The 15,753-nt window shown below is 33.3% G+C and overlaps 1 protein-coding gene and 1 non-coding gene across 2 annotated transcripts; one reads left to right on the top strand and one right to left on the bottom strand.

Moving 5' to 3' along the window:
• Positions 1-5,027: 5,027 nt before the first annotated feature.
• On the top strand, positions 5,028-5,138 carry LOC140975977 (small nucleolar RNA R71). Its single transcript, XR_012175113.1, has one exon. It is a non-coding gene; the product is annotated as a small nucleolar RNA R71 (small nucleolar RNA).
• A 7,387-nt stretch (positions 5,139-12,525) lies between these two features.
• On the bottom strand, positions 12,526-15,369 carry LOC140974734 (uncharacterized). The gene is made up of 2 exons (XM_073438219.1): positions 13,712-15,369; positions 12,526-13,552 (listed from the first exon to the last, which is right to left on the bottom strand). Exons 1-2 carry the CDS (start codon positions 13,774-13,776, stop codon positions 12,535-12,537), a joined length of 1,083 nt encoding a protein of 360 aa, XP_073294320.1. The 5' UTR covers positions 13,777-15,369; the 3' UTR covers positions 12,526-12,534.
• Between the last annotated feature and the right edge of the window lie 384 nt (positions 15,370-15,753).

The raw sequence follows: 15,753 nt of genomic DNA on the forward strand, positions 1-15,753 counted from the left end.
TGGCATATGTCTTATTATTATTTCACTTGCTTCCCCAACCAATCGGACTTTTGCTTCAATTATCAACCGGATATCATTCGGTATGCCATATGACATCATCAACCTTAGTCGCTCACATCTAGCTTTATAAATTTTTTTCAACGCATTATCAGGTAAACAAGCAAAATATTTACGAAGATTCACAATACAAGCATCCATATTATTATTATTATTATTATATATTTCAATTATTTTGGGAAAACTGAAAAAACCGACTTAGATAGTCACGGAGTACCGTTATCCGCCACTTAACCGAGAAATGAACTATAATCTGCAAAAACAAAATGAAAATATCAAACAACTATTATGGATCATATAAAGGCATAAAATCATCATTAAGAATTTCATTTTCTATAAAAGGCTTAAGTCTTTGCCCATTAACTTTAAACACGTCCTTATTTTTAGGATTTTCAATATCAACAGCACCATGAGGATAAACAAATTTAACTATAAATGGTCCTGACCATCTCGATCTTAGTTTTCCTGGAAGTAAATGCAAACGAGAATTATAAAGTAAAACTTTTTGTCCAATTTCAAATTACTTTTTCATAATATTTTTATCATGAAAGGCTTTAGTTTATCTTTATAAATCTTTGAATTTTCATATGCATCATTTCTTAATTCTTCTAGTTCATTTAATTGCAATTTTCTTAATTTAGATGCATCATCTAAATTAATATTAAATGCTTTAATTGCCCAATAAGCTTTATGTTCTAGTTCAACCGGTAAATGACAATGTTTATCAAAAACTAACATATATGGTGACATCCCTAATGATGTCTTAGATGCAGTTCTATATGCCCATAATGCATCAGTTAATCTTAAAGACCAATCTTTTTTATTTGAATTAACTGTTTTTTCTAAAATTTGTTTTATTTCTCTATTTGCAAGTTCAACTTGAACATTACTTTGAGGATGATATGGGGTAGAAACTTTATGTGTAATGCCATATTTTCTTAATAAAGAAGAAAATGATTTATTTATAAAATGACTTTCCACATCACTAATTATTGCTCTAGGTATTCCAAATCGACTAAAAATATTTTCTTTTAAAAATTTTATAACAACTTTATGATCATTAGTTCTACATGCAATTGCTTCAATCCATTTTGAAACATAATCAACAACGACTAAAATGTACGTATATCCAAAAGATAATGGAAATGGACCCATAAAATCTATCCCCCAACTATCGAATATTTCAATAATTATGATTGGATTTAAAGGCATCATGTTTCGTTTTGAAATTGATCCCATCTTCTGACAGTTTTAACAAGATTTGCAAAATAAATGCGTATCTTTGAATAAAGATGGTCAATAAAATCCACATTGTAAGATTTTTGCGGCTGTTTTATTGGATGAAAAATGACCTCCACATGCTTCAGAATGACAAAATTTAATAACATTACTTACTTCATTTTCGGGTATGCATCGTCGAAAAATTTGGTCAGGACAATACTTAAACAAGTAAGGATCATCCTAATAAATTTTTTAACTTCTATCAAGAATTTATTCTTATCCAGTGAATTCCAATGAGGAGGCATTTTATTTGTCACAATAAAATTTACAATGTTAGCAAACCAGGGCATAATAGTAGCATAAAACAACTGATCATCTGGAAACTTTTCATTTATTGGTATTTCATTATGATATGATTCAGTCATTATTCTAGATAAATGATCGGCTACGACATTTTCTTTTCCTTTTTTATCTTTAATTATAATATCAAATTCTTGTAACAATAAAATCCACCGTATTAATCTTGGCTTAGCATCTTGTTTATTTGATAAATATTTTACGGCAGAATGATCAGTATACACAATAGTAGTAGAACCAATTAAATAAGATCGAAACTTATCTAATGCAAATACTACTGAAAGTAATTTTTTTCAGTAATTGAATAATTTATTTGGGCACTATTTAGAGTTCTACTAGCATAATAGATTGCATACGGTTTTCCTTCTTTTCTCTGTCCTAACACAGCTCCTATAGCATAATCACTTGCATCACACATTAATTCAAATGGTAAAGACCAATCTGGAGGTTGTAAAATAGGTGATGTAATTAAAAGATTAATTATTTTTTTAAAAGCATTTTCACATTTCTGAGTCCATTCAAATTGTGTATCTTTTGTTAAAAGATTCGAAATTGGTTTAGATATTATGCTGAAATTTTTTATAAACCTTCTATAAAAACCTGCATGACCCAAGAATGATCGAACTTCTTTGACCGTTTTTGGTGATGTTAAATTAGCAATAACATCAACTTTGGCTTTATCAACTTCAATTCCTTTTTCAGATATCACATGACCTAACACAATCCCAGATTTAACCATATAATGACATTTTTCCCAATTTAAAACAAGATTTTTTTCTTCACATCGTTTTAATACTTCTTCTAGGTTTTTAAGACAATTTTCAAATGAGTTTCCAAAAACAGTTATATCATCCATAAAAACTTCTACAAATTCTTCAATCATATCACTGAAAATACTTAACATGCATCTTTGAAAAGTAGCCGGAGCATTACATAAACCAAATGGCATTCTTTTAAATGCAAAAGTTCCGAAAGGACAAGTGAAAGTAGTTTTTTCTTGATCTTCTAATGATATAGGTATTTGATAATACCCCGAATACCCATCAAGAAAACAGTAATAAGAATTTCCTGCTACTTTTTCTAGAATTTGATCTAAAAATGGTAGTGGGAAATGATCTTTTCTAGTTGCATCATTTAATTTTCTATAATCAATACACATACGCCAACTAGATGGAATCCTAGCTTGTAATAACTCTCCCTTTTCATTTTTTATAACAGTGATGCCTGACTTTTTAGGTACTACTTGTGTTGGACTTACCCATTTACTATCTGAGATTGGATAGATAATTCCAGCGTCTAATAGTTTTAATACTTCATTCTTAACAACTTCCTTCATATGTGGATTTAACCTTCTTTGTGGTTGTTGATATGTTTTAGCATTTTCTTCCAAATGAATTTTATGTGTGCAAATTAAAGGATTTATACCTTTTATATCTTTCAAAGTCCATCCAATTGCATTTTTATATTTTTTAAGTAATTTAATTAAATCTTCTTCTTGATTTGGTAGAAGAGTGGAAGAAATTACAACAGGAAATGTTTTATTTTCACCAAGAAATACATATTTCAATTCGAATGGTAAAACTTTTAATTCAAGTTTTGTATTATCATCTTCTTTAAAATTATTTTCAGACTCAAAACTTTCTATTGAAAAAACTTCAGATTGTTGATTTAAGTTTTCTTCTTGTATATTTTCTTCCACAATTGTTTCAATTTCATTATCATATTCATTTTCATTAATACTTGGTTGTTTACATAAATTGAACACATTAAGTTCTAGAGTCATATTTCCAAAAGACAATTTCATTATTCCATTTCGACAATTAATTAAAGCATTTGAAGTTGCTAGAAATGGTCGTCCCAATATTACTGGAATTTCATTATGTACTTCTATTGGTTGTGTATCCAAAACAATAAAATCTACAGGATATATGAATTTATCAACTTGAACCAACACATCTTCTACAATACCTCTAGGTATTTTGATTGACCTATCCGCCAGTAAGAGAGTAACAGAAGTGGGTTTTAATTCTCCTAAATTAAGTTTTTCATAAACTGAATAAGGAAGTAAATTCACACTTGCTCCCAAATCTAACAAAGCTTTTTTAATTTTATTTTCTCCAATAATACATGAAATTGTTGGACAACCAGGATCTTTATATTTTAAACTAGAATTATTTTGAAGAATAGAACTTACTTGTTCAGCCAAGAATGCTTTCTTCTTCACATGCAATTTTCTCTTCACAGTACATAAGTCTTTTAAAAATTTTGCATATGAAGGTACTTGTTTAATAGCATCTAATAATGGAATATTTATCTTTACTTGTTTAAAAACTTCATAGATATCAGAATCATTTTTTTGTTTTTTATGATTTGTTAATGCATGAGGAAATGGTGGAGGTTTATTTGATTCATTTACTATTTCAGATGATTTATCATTCAACATATTATTTTTAGAATTTAAGGTATCATCATTCTCAAAAGTATCAGGATTATCATCCTTACTCTTTGATTTTAAATGATCCTTGTTTTCATTACTATATGGATCATTAACTATTTTACCACTTCTAAGGGTAATAACAGATTTTATTTGATCAATTTTTTCATTTTTTAATTCTTGATTTTGATTTTTAGGATTAGGTTGAGGTTGAGATGGAAATTTTCCTTTTTCATGAATATTAAGTGCAGATGCAAATTTTGCAAGAGTTTCTTTCAAATCAGTCATAGATTGACTGTTTTGAATATTGATAGATTCTTGCTTTTGGATAAATGCATGAATTACATCTTCAAAGTTTTTTCTTGGAGGTGTAACATAAGGAATATAACCTTGATGATTTTGGTTATTTTGAAAATATTGTTGTGAGGGTTGTGCATTATTATCATTCCTCCAACTAAAATTAGGATGATTTTTCCATCCAGGATTATATGATGTTGAAAAAGGATCTAGTATTGGTTTTTTATAATTGTTAACATAATTTGCTTGTTCATGGAGACATTCTTTAAATGAAGGTAATGTTGGACAATCTTTTGTAGCATGATCATGTGTATCACATATATGACAAACAATTTCTTGAATACTTTTTAATTGACCACTCTTTTTCATTTCTAATGACTCAATTTTTCTTGCTAAAGATGCAAGTTTAGCTTGAATATCTATATCATCTTTAAGATTATAAATACCACCCCCATTTGTTGAATTATTGATTTTAGTTGTTGGTGGTTCTATTGTGCCTATATTATCCCAATTTTGAGCATTTTCTGCTAATGAATCCAAATACTCCATAGCTTCATTTGGGTTTTTATCTTCAAAAGTTCCATTACACATGAATTCTATCATTTGCCTATCTTTAGGTATTAGACCTTCATAAAAGTGAGAAACTATTCTCCATGTTTCAAAACCATGATGTGGGCATGTATTAAGTAATTCTTTATATCTATCCCAACATTGATAAAATGTTTCTCCTTGTTTTTGAGAAAAAGTAGTAATTTGTCTTTTAAAAGAGTTTGTTCTATGGGAAGGAAAAAACTTTTTGAGAAATTGTTGTTGCATTTCTTCCCATGATCTTATTGAACTTGATCTCAAATTTTGTAGCCATGTTTTAGCTTTATCTTTTAAAGAAAAAGGGAAAAGCTTTAATCGAACTATATCCATGCTACAATTTTGATCATTATAAGTGTTACAAACTTCCTCAAATTCTCTTAGATGTAAATATGGATTTTCAGAATCTAAGCCATGAAAATTTGGTAAAAGTTGAATAATTTGAGGTTTAAAGTTGAAATTAGATGCATCAGGAGGAAAAACTAAACAAGATGGGGCACTAGTTCTAATAGGGTTCATATGGTGCCTAAGTGTTCTTAATTGATCATGTTCTTGATTATTATTATTATTATTGTTATTATTGTTATCATTATCTTGATTATTTGAATTATCATCCATGTTTAAATTATTTTCAGATACTCGAATAAGTCTACCACTTTTTTTTCGACTCCAAATACTCAAAAAAAAAAAAACACAATACTTATAAATAAAACATAATTAACAAATATAAACTTAATTTATACCTCCCCGGCAACGGCGCCAAAAACTTGCTACTACTTAAATTATAATTCACCCAAGTGTAGGTTGTCTGCAAGTAATATATTTCGTAAGTACGAGATCGATCCACAGAGAGGTTATTTTAAGTTTAAATTTATTAATTTATAGATTACCAAATGCAAGAACGAAGTTTACAAATTATAAATTTTGTCAAGGCTCGAGGATTTATTCTTGGTTTATGCAATATTGTTTAACTAAAAGTAAAACAAAGGAAACCACCATAAATAATGGTTCCAAGAAAATAAAAATATTTAAACACACACCTAATATAATATAGTTCCCACTATAGAAAATACCGAATTCACCGATATTTTATATATGGTACCTATGATTATATATATAACTATATAAATATATAACTGCATAAAATAAATGTTAAATTAAATCATTATATTTCATTTAGAACAACCGGCAGAGCCACGCTATTGCCTAAATGAAATATATGATTTAATAAGTTAGTTGCGGGAAAGTAAAAGTTAGATGCGGAAAGTAAAAGTTAGTTGCGATAAAGTAAATGTTAGATGCGGAAAGTAAAAGTTAGTTGCGATAAAGTAAAAGTTAGATGCGGAAAGTAAAAGTTAGTTGCGATAAAGTAAAAGTTAGATGCGGAAAGTAAAAGTTAGTTGCGATAAAGTAAATGTTAGATGCGGAAAGTAAAAGTTAGTTGCGATAAAGTAAATGTTAGATGCGGAAAGTAAAAGTTAGTTGCGATAAAGTAAATGTTAGATGCGGAAAGTAAAAGTTAGTTGCGATAAAGTAAATGTTAGATTGTTAGATATCATAATATTTCATTTAGAACAACCGGCAGAGCCACGCTATCGTCTAAATGAAATATATGATATAATTATATAAATATATATATATATATATATATATATGTATAATATAACAATAATAATTGATGAAATATTTATTGTATCAAAATTAAACAACAAATCAAGATAACCACTTAAATGGTATCAAGCATTTGATGTAAATTGATAACAACAAATAATTCATTTTTATACCTACAATAAAAAGAAATTAGCAAAATGAAAAGAAATAAAGAAAGAATATACAAAATATAAACAATCTTACTTCACCAAGAATTCATCCTCTTCACCTTGACATAATAGATTTAGCTTTCCATGAACTTACTTTTGATCAACACTAAAAACATCACTCATAAATTGGAAAATGGAAAATATATTGGAACTTAGAACTTTTATACACACTCACACTATATTTTACAATGAGATAGAATGATTCTCAAGCTAGCACAAGGCCTCTATTTATAGGACAAATGAGATAAAGGGTCAAAAATTCTATTAATGCAATGTAGTTATAATAGTAGTCTTTGTCTCCTCCAACTTCAATTCCATGCCCCTTCTTTCAATGCTTTGTTCCACGACTTTAATCACCGAATTTGACTTAGCTCAAAACAGCAAACATGTGGGAAATTGTCTGTAGATGAATTTGGCTACTTGGTTCACCTCATTTGGTTAAATATTGAAATAGTTATGATTTTTTTACTATATGTTGGTCATGTTGAAAGTAAATTTGTCCTCCTTTTGATATTTTCACAATTTGATCATCTTAACCAACGTTTTAGGCAATCATGTCTTCTGCAAAATTGTAGATAATTTCTCGAGGATTCCAAAAATATTTGAATCACCTCCATTTAAATTTTTTAGCTTGAGTTATCATTATTTTACCAACACGTAGAAAACCTGAAAATAAACATATTTAGTAAGACATTTAAATATAAACACACAATACTAAAATAACATAATTTTATAATTTTAATGAAACTTAAATTTTAAAATATAGTTTTTAACATATAATAAATTATTAATTTTAAGTTTCATCAACTGCTCCAGCTCACTTTATATGTGTTACCACATCTATTTCATGTCACTATGATATCACCAGTTGTAATTTTGACAGTTCATTTATGTCTATTGAATTCAACTGAATAGTTATGATCACATAATTGACCGATACTAATCAAGTTATATTTTAGATTTTCGACTATTAGAACATCATCAATAATAATGTTACCATGAATAAGCTTGCCCTTACCCATGGCTCTGTCTTGTGAAGTCTCCAAAATTGATTTTGGGACCTTAATACTTGACCAGTTGTGATATTAAATCCGCATCTCCAGTCATGTATCTTTAACATCCACTGTCCAAGTACCAGACTGGGTCTTTGGTTAGTTTACCTATAACCTGGAATCACAAATAATGAATAAATTTGGTACTCAAATCTATCTGGGTCTTGAACTGATTAATCTTTTGGGGACCTAGAATTGGATCAGCCGAACTGACCTACCAGTTGCTGTGTTCCAGATAACTTTACCTAATTTTTGTGTGACACGTGTTTGGTGTGAAGATGATACATGTATTTGTGCTATGTTTATCTTGTTTTTCATCCGGTATCGTTTTTGAACAAGCTTGCAATTGTAATAGTTATTGTAATAACCTTTCACTAAGTCCTGTTTGCTATAACTGCACTGCTTGGGTGACCAGTTGTTTGAATCACTTGAACTCTTAGGGATATAACCAATTCCGTGTTGTTTTGCCTTGTTCATATTTTTAGTTGGCTGCTCAACCAATTTACTGAAGTCAAGTTGTTTACATACCATGACTGATTTGAAAAAGTGAATATACTTCTCTTTGCTCATATTCAGTTTTGGCATTGTACTGCTTGTTGAGAGTTCATCTTGGCTGTAAACCAGTTTTGTCCCCAACTGGTTTTTGTGAACATTGCATTTCACTCAACGTGATTGATGACTTATTCCAAGCTTGAATAACATCAGTCAGTCTAGAGTTTTCTGATCACAACTGCGGAATTAAAGATTAACTTTCATCATGTTCAGTCATTAGCTTAGCAATCTCTTCTTTTACATTTAAGTTTTCAACTGATTTTAAACTATCAGTTGTGTCATTTGAAAGATAAGTTTGCCTAGCCTTAGCTTCCTCAAAGGAGATAGCCAACTTGCAGTTCTCATTGACTATATTGTGCAGTGTGGAAATGAGTTCTCGTGTAAAGACAGTAGAGCTAAAGTCAAATATCTTATCGCTGCTAGATTCCAGCTCTGCATCATCAGACATGAGGTATTTCACCTCATCTTCATCCTTGGAGCTGCTTGAGCTCTCAGTTTCTGATGCTTCGTTGTCAGTTTCAACCCATTTTGACTCGTTCTCCTCAGCTACCCGGGCTTCATGCTTTCGTCTAGATGAATTCTTCTCATTCTTGGATCTTATCTTGTGCTCGAAGGGCTTCTTACCCTTTTCAACTGATCTATTGCTTTCTTTTTTCGGTTTTGGACAATTAGCAATGAAGTGACCAGTCTTTCCGTAGTTAAAGCACACATTCGGTTATTCTTTAGACTCATTCCTGTTATAATTTCTTTAAAATGAACCTCGATTCTTTCTCATGAATCTTCCAAATTCCTCACGAACAATGACATCGCATCATTTCTAAGTTGTTCAGCTGTATTTTCAATTGAAACTGTTGGATCCAGTTTCAGCGCGCTTAGAGTAGTTGTAACTAATGAGACTACTGGTTCGCCCTCCCTTGTTTGCATCTCGAATTCATAGGCTTTTAAGTCTGCAAACAAGTCATGTAGTTCAACCTTGTTCAGGTCTTTTAATTTTCTCATCGCCATATTTTTGACATCTTATTCTTTGGGAAGGCCAAGCATCACCTTTAGAGCACTCTCTTTGTTTGAACGCACTTTTCCTAGTGCATCCAGTTCATTTACGATGCAGCTCACTCTTTCATCGAATTCATTCACTGATTCTTCAGCTTTCATCTTAATATTATCGAACCTCTGAAAGGCAAAAATATAATATTAATTCCACTAACATAAAATATCTATTCAACAAAAAATACAGTAGAAATTCCACCAATTTCACATAAACCTGCCACATCTCAAGATTTTTATTTCTCTAACTCCATTTTCAATAAACCTTATTCGTCACTTAGTATGGTTGAGGAATGTGTGCCTTCTTACTGTCTATTTTTCAATAATTATGATAGTTACATTTAAAAGGGTTGTCGCGGAAGGGCCACCAGAAGTTTGGCTTGGCACTTTAGAAGGCGAAACCCTCTGTTGGAAATGAAAAATGGCTCGGCTCTTTAGAAGACGAAACCCTCTGTTGGAAATGAGAGATATATCCAAACTCTATTAAACTTGTCGGACCTACTATAAAATTATTCTACTGTCGATGGCAAAGATAGTCGTCGAAGTTGCATGCCAGAAGAGGAGTGTAGGACCGAGTGATTGTCGCTTTTCTAGAATCTATAGCTAGTGATAATGATGTAACTCAAATCTTTTTAAATCGTACAACATCTATGGTGTCTCAAACCTCGGCATGTAATCATTATATATGTGATTTCATATGTATAAAAATTTTCTTTTCAACGATGTAATAATATAATGCATATACGACAAAATAGTGCAATCATAACAATATTTCTATCAGTGTAGCAGAAACAGTATAATAAGTACACATACATAACTCAAATAAGAAAATGAGCTATACTGTCTCTATCCACTGTCAATTGCAAAACTTCTTTGACTAAACACACCTAGTCTTTCATCTCTATCATTTCTCACGGCATAGTCCTGTAACGTGTCCAACAGAAAAAACCCCAAAGGGTGAGCATACACAATAATCATTATCGTAATGTATAATAGTTATATTAACAACAACATAAGATATAATTGATATCATAACAGGAATAGTCCTTTCGCTGTCTCTGGACGACCAATCCAACAACAATATCAACAAACATCACTCTCATTCCACGCAACAAAAAACATCAACAACACGTCACACATCTACTCCGGCGACAACAATATCATCACTGCAACAAACAACATGAACGATATGTCTTACCCCAACTCTGGCGATAGCAATAGCGTCAAAACGTCACTCCCCTACTACTGCGACAACAACATCAAATCTTTGCCCAATCACTTGCAACTAACAATATCAACAATAATAAAAAAAACAATAAATATAATATCAAATCACTCATTTTCTGTTATTTATAATTGTTCAACACAACGGTATTTATCAATAATAAACAATAACAACATATGTTTGTACGTCAAAAGGTACCTGCTAATTGAGTATATATAAAATCTAGTTATTTTTTTGATCCTGAAGCTTGTTATATATGTAAATAATTCAATAACAATTATCAAATTATTATTATCGTATCAACATAATCATAACAGCCTCAATGTATAATATCAAATAGCCTAAAAACAATTTATTCCACAAAATATAAAACTCGATCATAAATCTCATCATTCGATAATTAATATTCGATGTATTTAATTCTCAATACTAACATCAAATACATCATAGACAAATTAACTTCTATTAATAGGGTATATTACAACATCTGCTAAAATACGAAAACTTCATATCAATAGTTAGCCTATACTTCTTAGACTCCGAATATATAATTAAAATTAGTAACAACTGATAAACAACTATCCAGTTTCAATTCAACAATTAAAATCTCTAATTATAATAAATTTGAAATAATTCAAAATAACAAAACGATAATATTCTATTCTTCGTTAAAATCATACAATATCCAATATAACTCACTTTTTGTATGATTTAACAATTTATCAGATTTATTCTAGAAATCGACGAGTTTCAAACATCATAAAAATATGAACTTTATACCTTAAATCAAAGATCTCGTGTCAAAGATCTCAAAATTGAAGTCGGTTCGTCAATTAAAATGATAAATCACAAGATCGAAAAGAAATCTGAAACCATATTTATCTCTTCAGTTGCCTCTTTCGTCGAATTCCACTGACTCAGTTCAATCTATATTGTTTTTTTTGGTTATTATTATTTTTTTTTCAAATATTATATTATATTATAATATATAATATTTAACATTTAAAGCATCGATATATTCGTCCGGACTAGTCAAATGCTCAAAATTTTCAAATCTTAAAACACGAAACTTCAATATTTTTTAGTTTTTATTTCATATCCAAATTTCAAATCATTTGGATTTCATATGACCAAGATATGATATATTTCGTTATTTTAATATCGTTAAATATTTATCACATTACTAAATCAACAAATTTTTATATTCACTTCAATCACTACATTTCTACCCCTTAATTGAATTTTGACCCAAATTATGCAACAAATTTTTATAACATGCATAAATAAACCTACGTAATACCATCAGAATAAGTAGGGGTAGAACTCCCTCACATGCCGCTATGTCTCCTAAGTGGCCTTTTCGACAGCCATATGTTCCCATTGAACTTTCACCATCGACATAAGCTTACTACGAAGCTTCCATTCAGATGGATAAAATACAAATGGGTCTATCAATATAAGACACATCAGGATCTAACTGAACATCAGAAATATACAACACATGTGAAGGATCCGACCTATACTTCCGCAACATCGACACATTATAGACATCAAAAATACCAGATAAATGGAGATAGAGCCAATCGATGAGACAAAAAGCATATCAGATGCAATATCTCATACGAACCGACATACCTCGGTGCTAACTTCCCTTCCATACCAAATCGAACGGTGCTACGAAAAGGAGAAACTTTCGAAAATACTCGATCCCCTTGCTTAAACTCTAAGAGTTTTCATCTTTTATTTACATATGCAGCATGTCCATCTTAAGCTCATTTAAACAGCTGTTGTATCAACTTTACTTTCTGTTCCATCTCGTGAATCATCTCAGGATAGGTAACTACAGCTCGATCAACATCATTCCAATATAATGGAGATCTACAACGTCTCTCATACAATGCCTAAATGGAGCCATCTGAATACTAGTCTGATAAAATTGTTGTACATAAACTCCACCAATGGAATAAATGAATGCCAAACAGATTTAAAATCCATAACATAAGTACGCAATATATCCTTTTGCGTATGAATAGTACGCTCAGAGGTCCTCGGGGCTGGGCGTCCCCGCTGCTGCTGCTGCCCTCTATTTCTAGGCGGCCCGTGAAAAGGCCTCTTGTTCTGCTGCTGATGCTGCTGAGGAGGAGGGCGGTGTGGTACCTGGACTGGTCGCTTCCCCAAGCGATCTCTCTCAATGTCACGCTGATCCTGCTCTGCGGCTAGGGCTTTGGAGACAGCGACCTCATAAGAAGTAGGGTCAGACACCCTAACATCACGGCGCAAGATCGGCCGTAGACCCACCAAGAAATGAATCAGCTTGGCTCTAGCATCATTCGCGATCAGGGGCACAAAATGACAACCCCTCTCAAACTTACGGATGAACTCCGTAACAGTCATATCTCCCTGTCTCAGGCTCATGAACTCAGTGGTCAACCTGGTGCGCACTTCCTCCGTGAAATATTTGGAGTAGAATACCTCCGTGAAGCGTGTCCAGCTCAGCGTAGCCAAGTTCAGGGCTACTGACGCTCCTTCCCACCATAAGCGGGCATCTCCTCCGAATAAATATGTGGCACATCGTACTCTGTCTGCATCTTCAAGCTCCATGAACTCGAAGATAACCTCGAGGGACTTGATCCAGCCCTCGGCAATCATGAGGTCCGACGTCCCTGAAAACTCCTTCGGACGCATCCTCATGAATCTCTCATAGACAGCCTCGGGCCCTGTCGGCCTGGTCACCATAGCATGGTTCCCCGCAAACTGTGCGAAGAACTGAGTCATCCCAGCTAGCATCTGGGCATTCATGTCCGGTGGAGGTGGATGGGGTAAATCTCCCTCCTGCCTCTGCTCCTCCCTGTCCTCTTGGCGAGGCTCCTCATTTCTAGGGTTCTCGGGAATGCGTCTAGCGGGCATCCTGTTCCATACAGAACCCATACGTAACCAACATGCATAATTCCATAATTTAATTTAAATTTAAATACTGCACAATAAAAATCAGGACGTAAAATAATTTATGAAAACATGCTGTTAAATAATTAATGCTTTAAATAAAATACGTAAATGTAAAACTTACAAACCGAAGACTTGACTTCGTGAGCTTCTCGAGGTCAGCAGTAGTGCAACCCTATACAGAACCATTGCTTTGATACCAGCTGTAAAGCCTCAGATTCGACGACTGTCCTCACTGTACCAAGACGAGTCTTTCCAGCGTGCTTATGTCCTCACTCACACGCACCCTGGGAAACCTCTCAGGAGGTCACCCATCCCAAAATTGCCCCAAGTCAAGCACGCTTAACTTTGGAGTTCTTATGTGATGAGCTACCGAAAAGAAGATGCACCTTCATGATATGAGTAGTACAAATCAAATCTTTTAAGCCCTCTTCAACTGTACAGTCCATTACATTGAACAGTCTCGGAATCCATCTCATTCCCGTGTGGGATCGGTTCATTAATGTTCCCTCCACCTAGAAGCCTGCCAGGAGCCGCTCATTGTCCGTGCAACTGATGGCACCGGCGATCACCCCCTGCCCTCTTCGGCCCCGGGCCTCACATGCCCACCAGCTTCCGCTTGGTTCGTCCCCGAACCACACCGTACTAAGAGAGGTCGGCTCTGATACCAGCTGTAAAGGCCTAGAAATCCTTACTTGAAAATTTGCGGAAAAATTAAAAATTTTCTTTTTAAACTAAATGAAATATTCAGTTCATAAAATAAACTGTTAAATAATGTATCATGTTTAAAAATAGCAGCGGAAGAAATTAATGTTGTAAAAATAACTGTAAAAATTTTATCCAACGGTAGATAAAAATGTTTGAGCAATAAAAATAATAAATGCTAAAAATGAATTCCTTGGGTCCCACTACTGCCGACTCGAGCTGGCTCACTGATCCCCGCCCTCGGTCCCGACATCATCAGTACCTACAACAATCAAGAGTGAAAGAAGATATAAACATGCCTTGGTTTGTTTTGACAGAAAACAAACGAAATAACGACGCGGCGCGGTGGAGACGAAGTGCTCGTCACTTCCTTACTTTTTCTCTCTTAATTCCATTAAACCAAGCATGCACCATAATTATTATAATAGCGTAAAAATCGTAAACGTGATGCATGAACATTTAAAAATATTATGATTTGTGCTCAGGGCGCTGCTAGGACTAAAATCTCACCCCGGGTGCAAAATGACCATTTTGTCCCTAGAAACCCAAAAATTACCATTTTATCCCTGGACCTCTAAAATTGACCCGAATCTTACCCAACTCCTTAAAATGTCCCAAAACATATATACAAGCATTCCTAGATGTAAATTCGAGCCCAAATCATAACTTAACCGAATTATTTTAAAACTTGGATCGGGGTCCCGGTTTTAACCCGAATCGACTCGAAACTCAACCAAATTTTTCCCAACTTTTTATCACACTTTAAAATCATCCTAAAGACCCTAGAACCTCAAGAACCGAGTCCTTAAATTTTCGAACCATCCTAGGCAGGCTGCTGCATTATAAGTTATTATTATTATTTCTTCCTTTTTGAACACTTAAAGACCAATCCCATGCCTCCAACTCACACCTAAGTAACTTGACCACAAATCCAACCCACCCAAGATCACGTCCAAATTCTACTGGACCTACTGGTATCACCGCAGCACCGCTCCAACATCATGAGTGTCCCAACCCACATACCACCTAAACACCATCACCACGCCCGAAGCCTATCGTGCCACCCTACACCCTTCGGCCTCAACATGGCACCCCTACCCTTGACCCTAGCAATACATCAACCCTCTTTCTTCGAACATAGCCCCTTAACCCTGCCAGATCCACGGCCCCTTGCACAAATCATCCGAACGTGAGATGCAAAAGGAGATACATGTGGGAACCAAGAAGAAAACGCAACTATCATACTTTTCCGTGCAAGAACCGAACCAGACATAAACTTAACACATATGACAACATATACGACGTGAATAATGCGAAAAAGGAAGTACATGGCATGCCTGATGATTATTCTTAGAGCAACCGATCGAGGAACGCACACACGGCCGAGAAGGGAGGAGCTCTTGCTTGAAGGGAAAGAAAATTGGGGTCACCGAACACTTTGCAGCAACAAATCGTGTGAAG

Source organism: Primulina huaijiensis, chromosome 4 (assembly GCF_012295235.1).
Source record: "Primulina huaijiensis isolate GDHJ02 chromosome 4, ASM1229523v2, whole genome shotgun sequence".
NCBI lineage: Eukaryota > Viridiplantae > Streptophyta > Magnoliopsida > Lamiales > Gesneriaceae > Primulina > Primulina huaijiensis.

Excerpts from the sequence above, each read along its gene's own strand:
- LOC140974734 (XM_073438219.1), bottom strand. The coding sequence starts at position 13,776 with ATGGTTCTGTATAGGGTTGCACTACTGCTGACCTCGAGAAGCTCACGA. Across the intron at positions 13,553-13,711 it reads CGAAGTCAAGTCTTCGGTTT|GATGCCCGCTAGACGCATTC; the intron begins GTAAGTTTTACA and ends TGTATGGAACAG.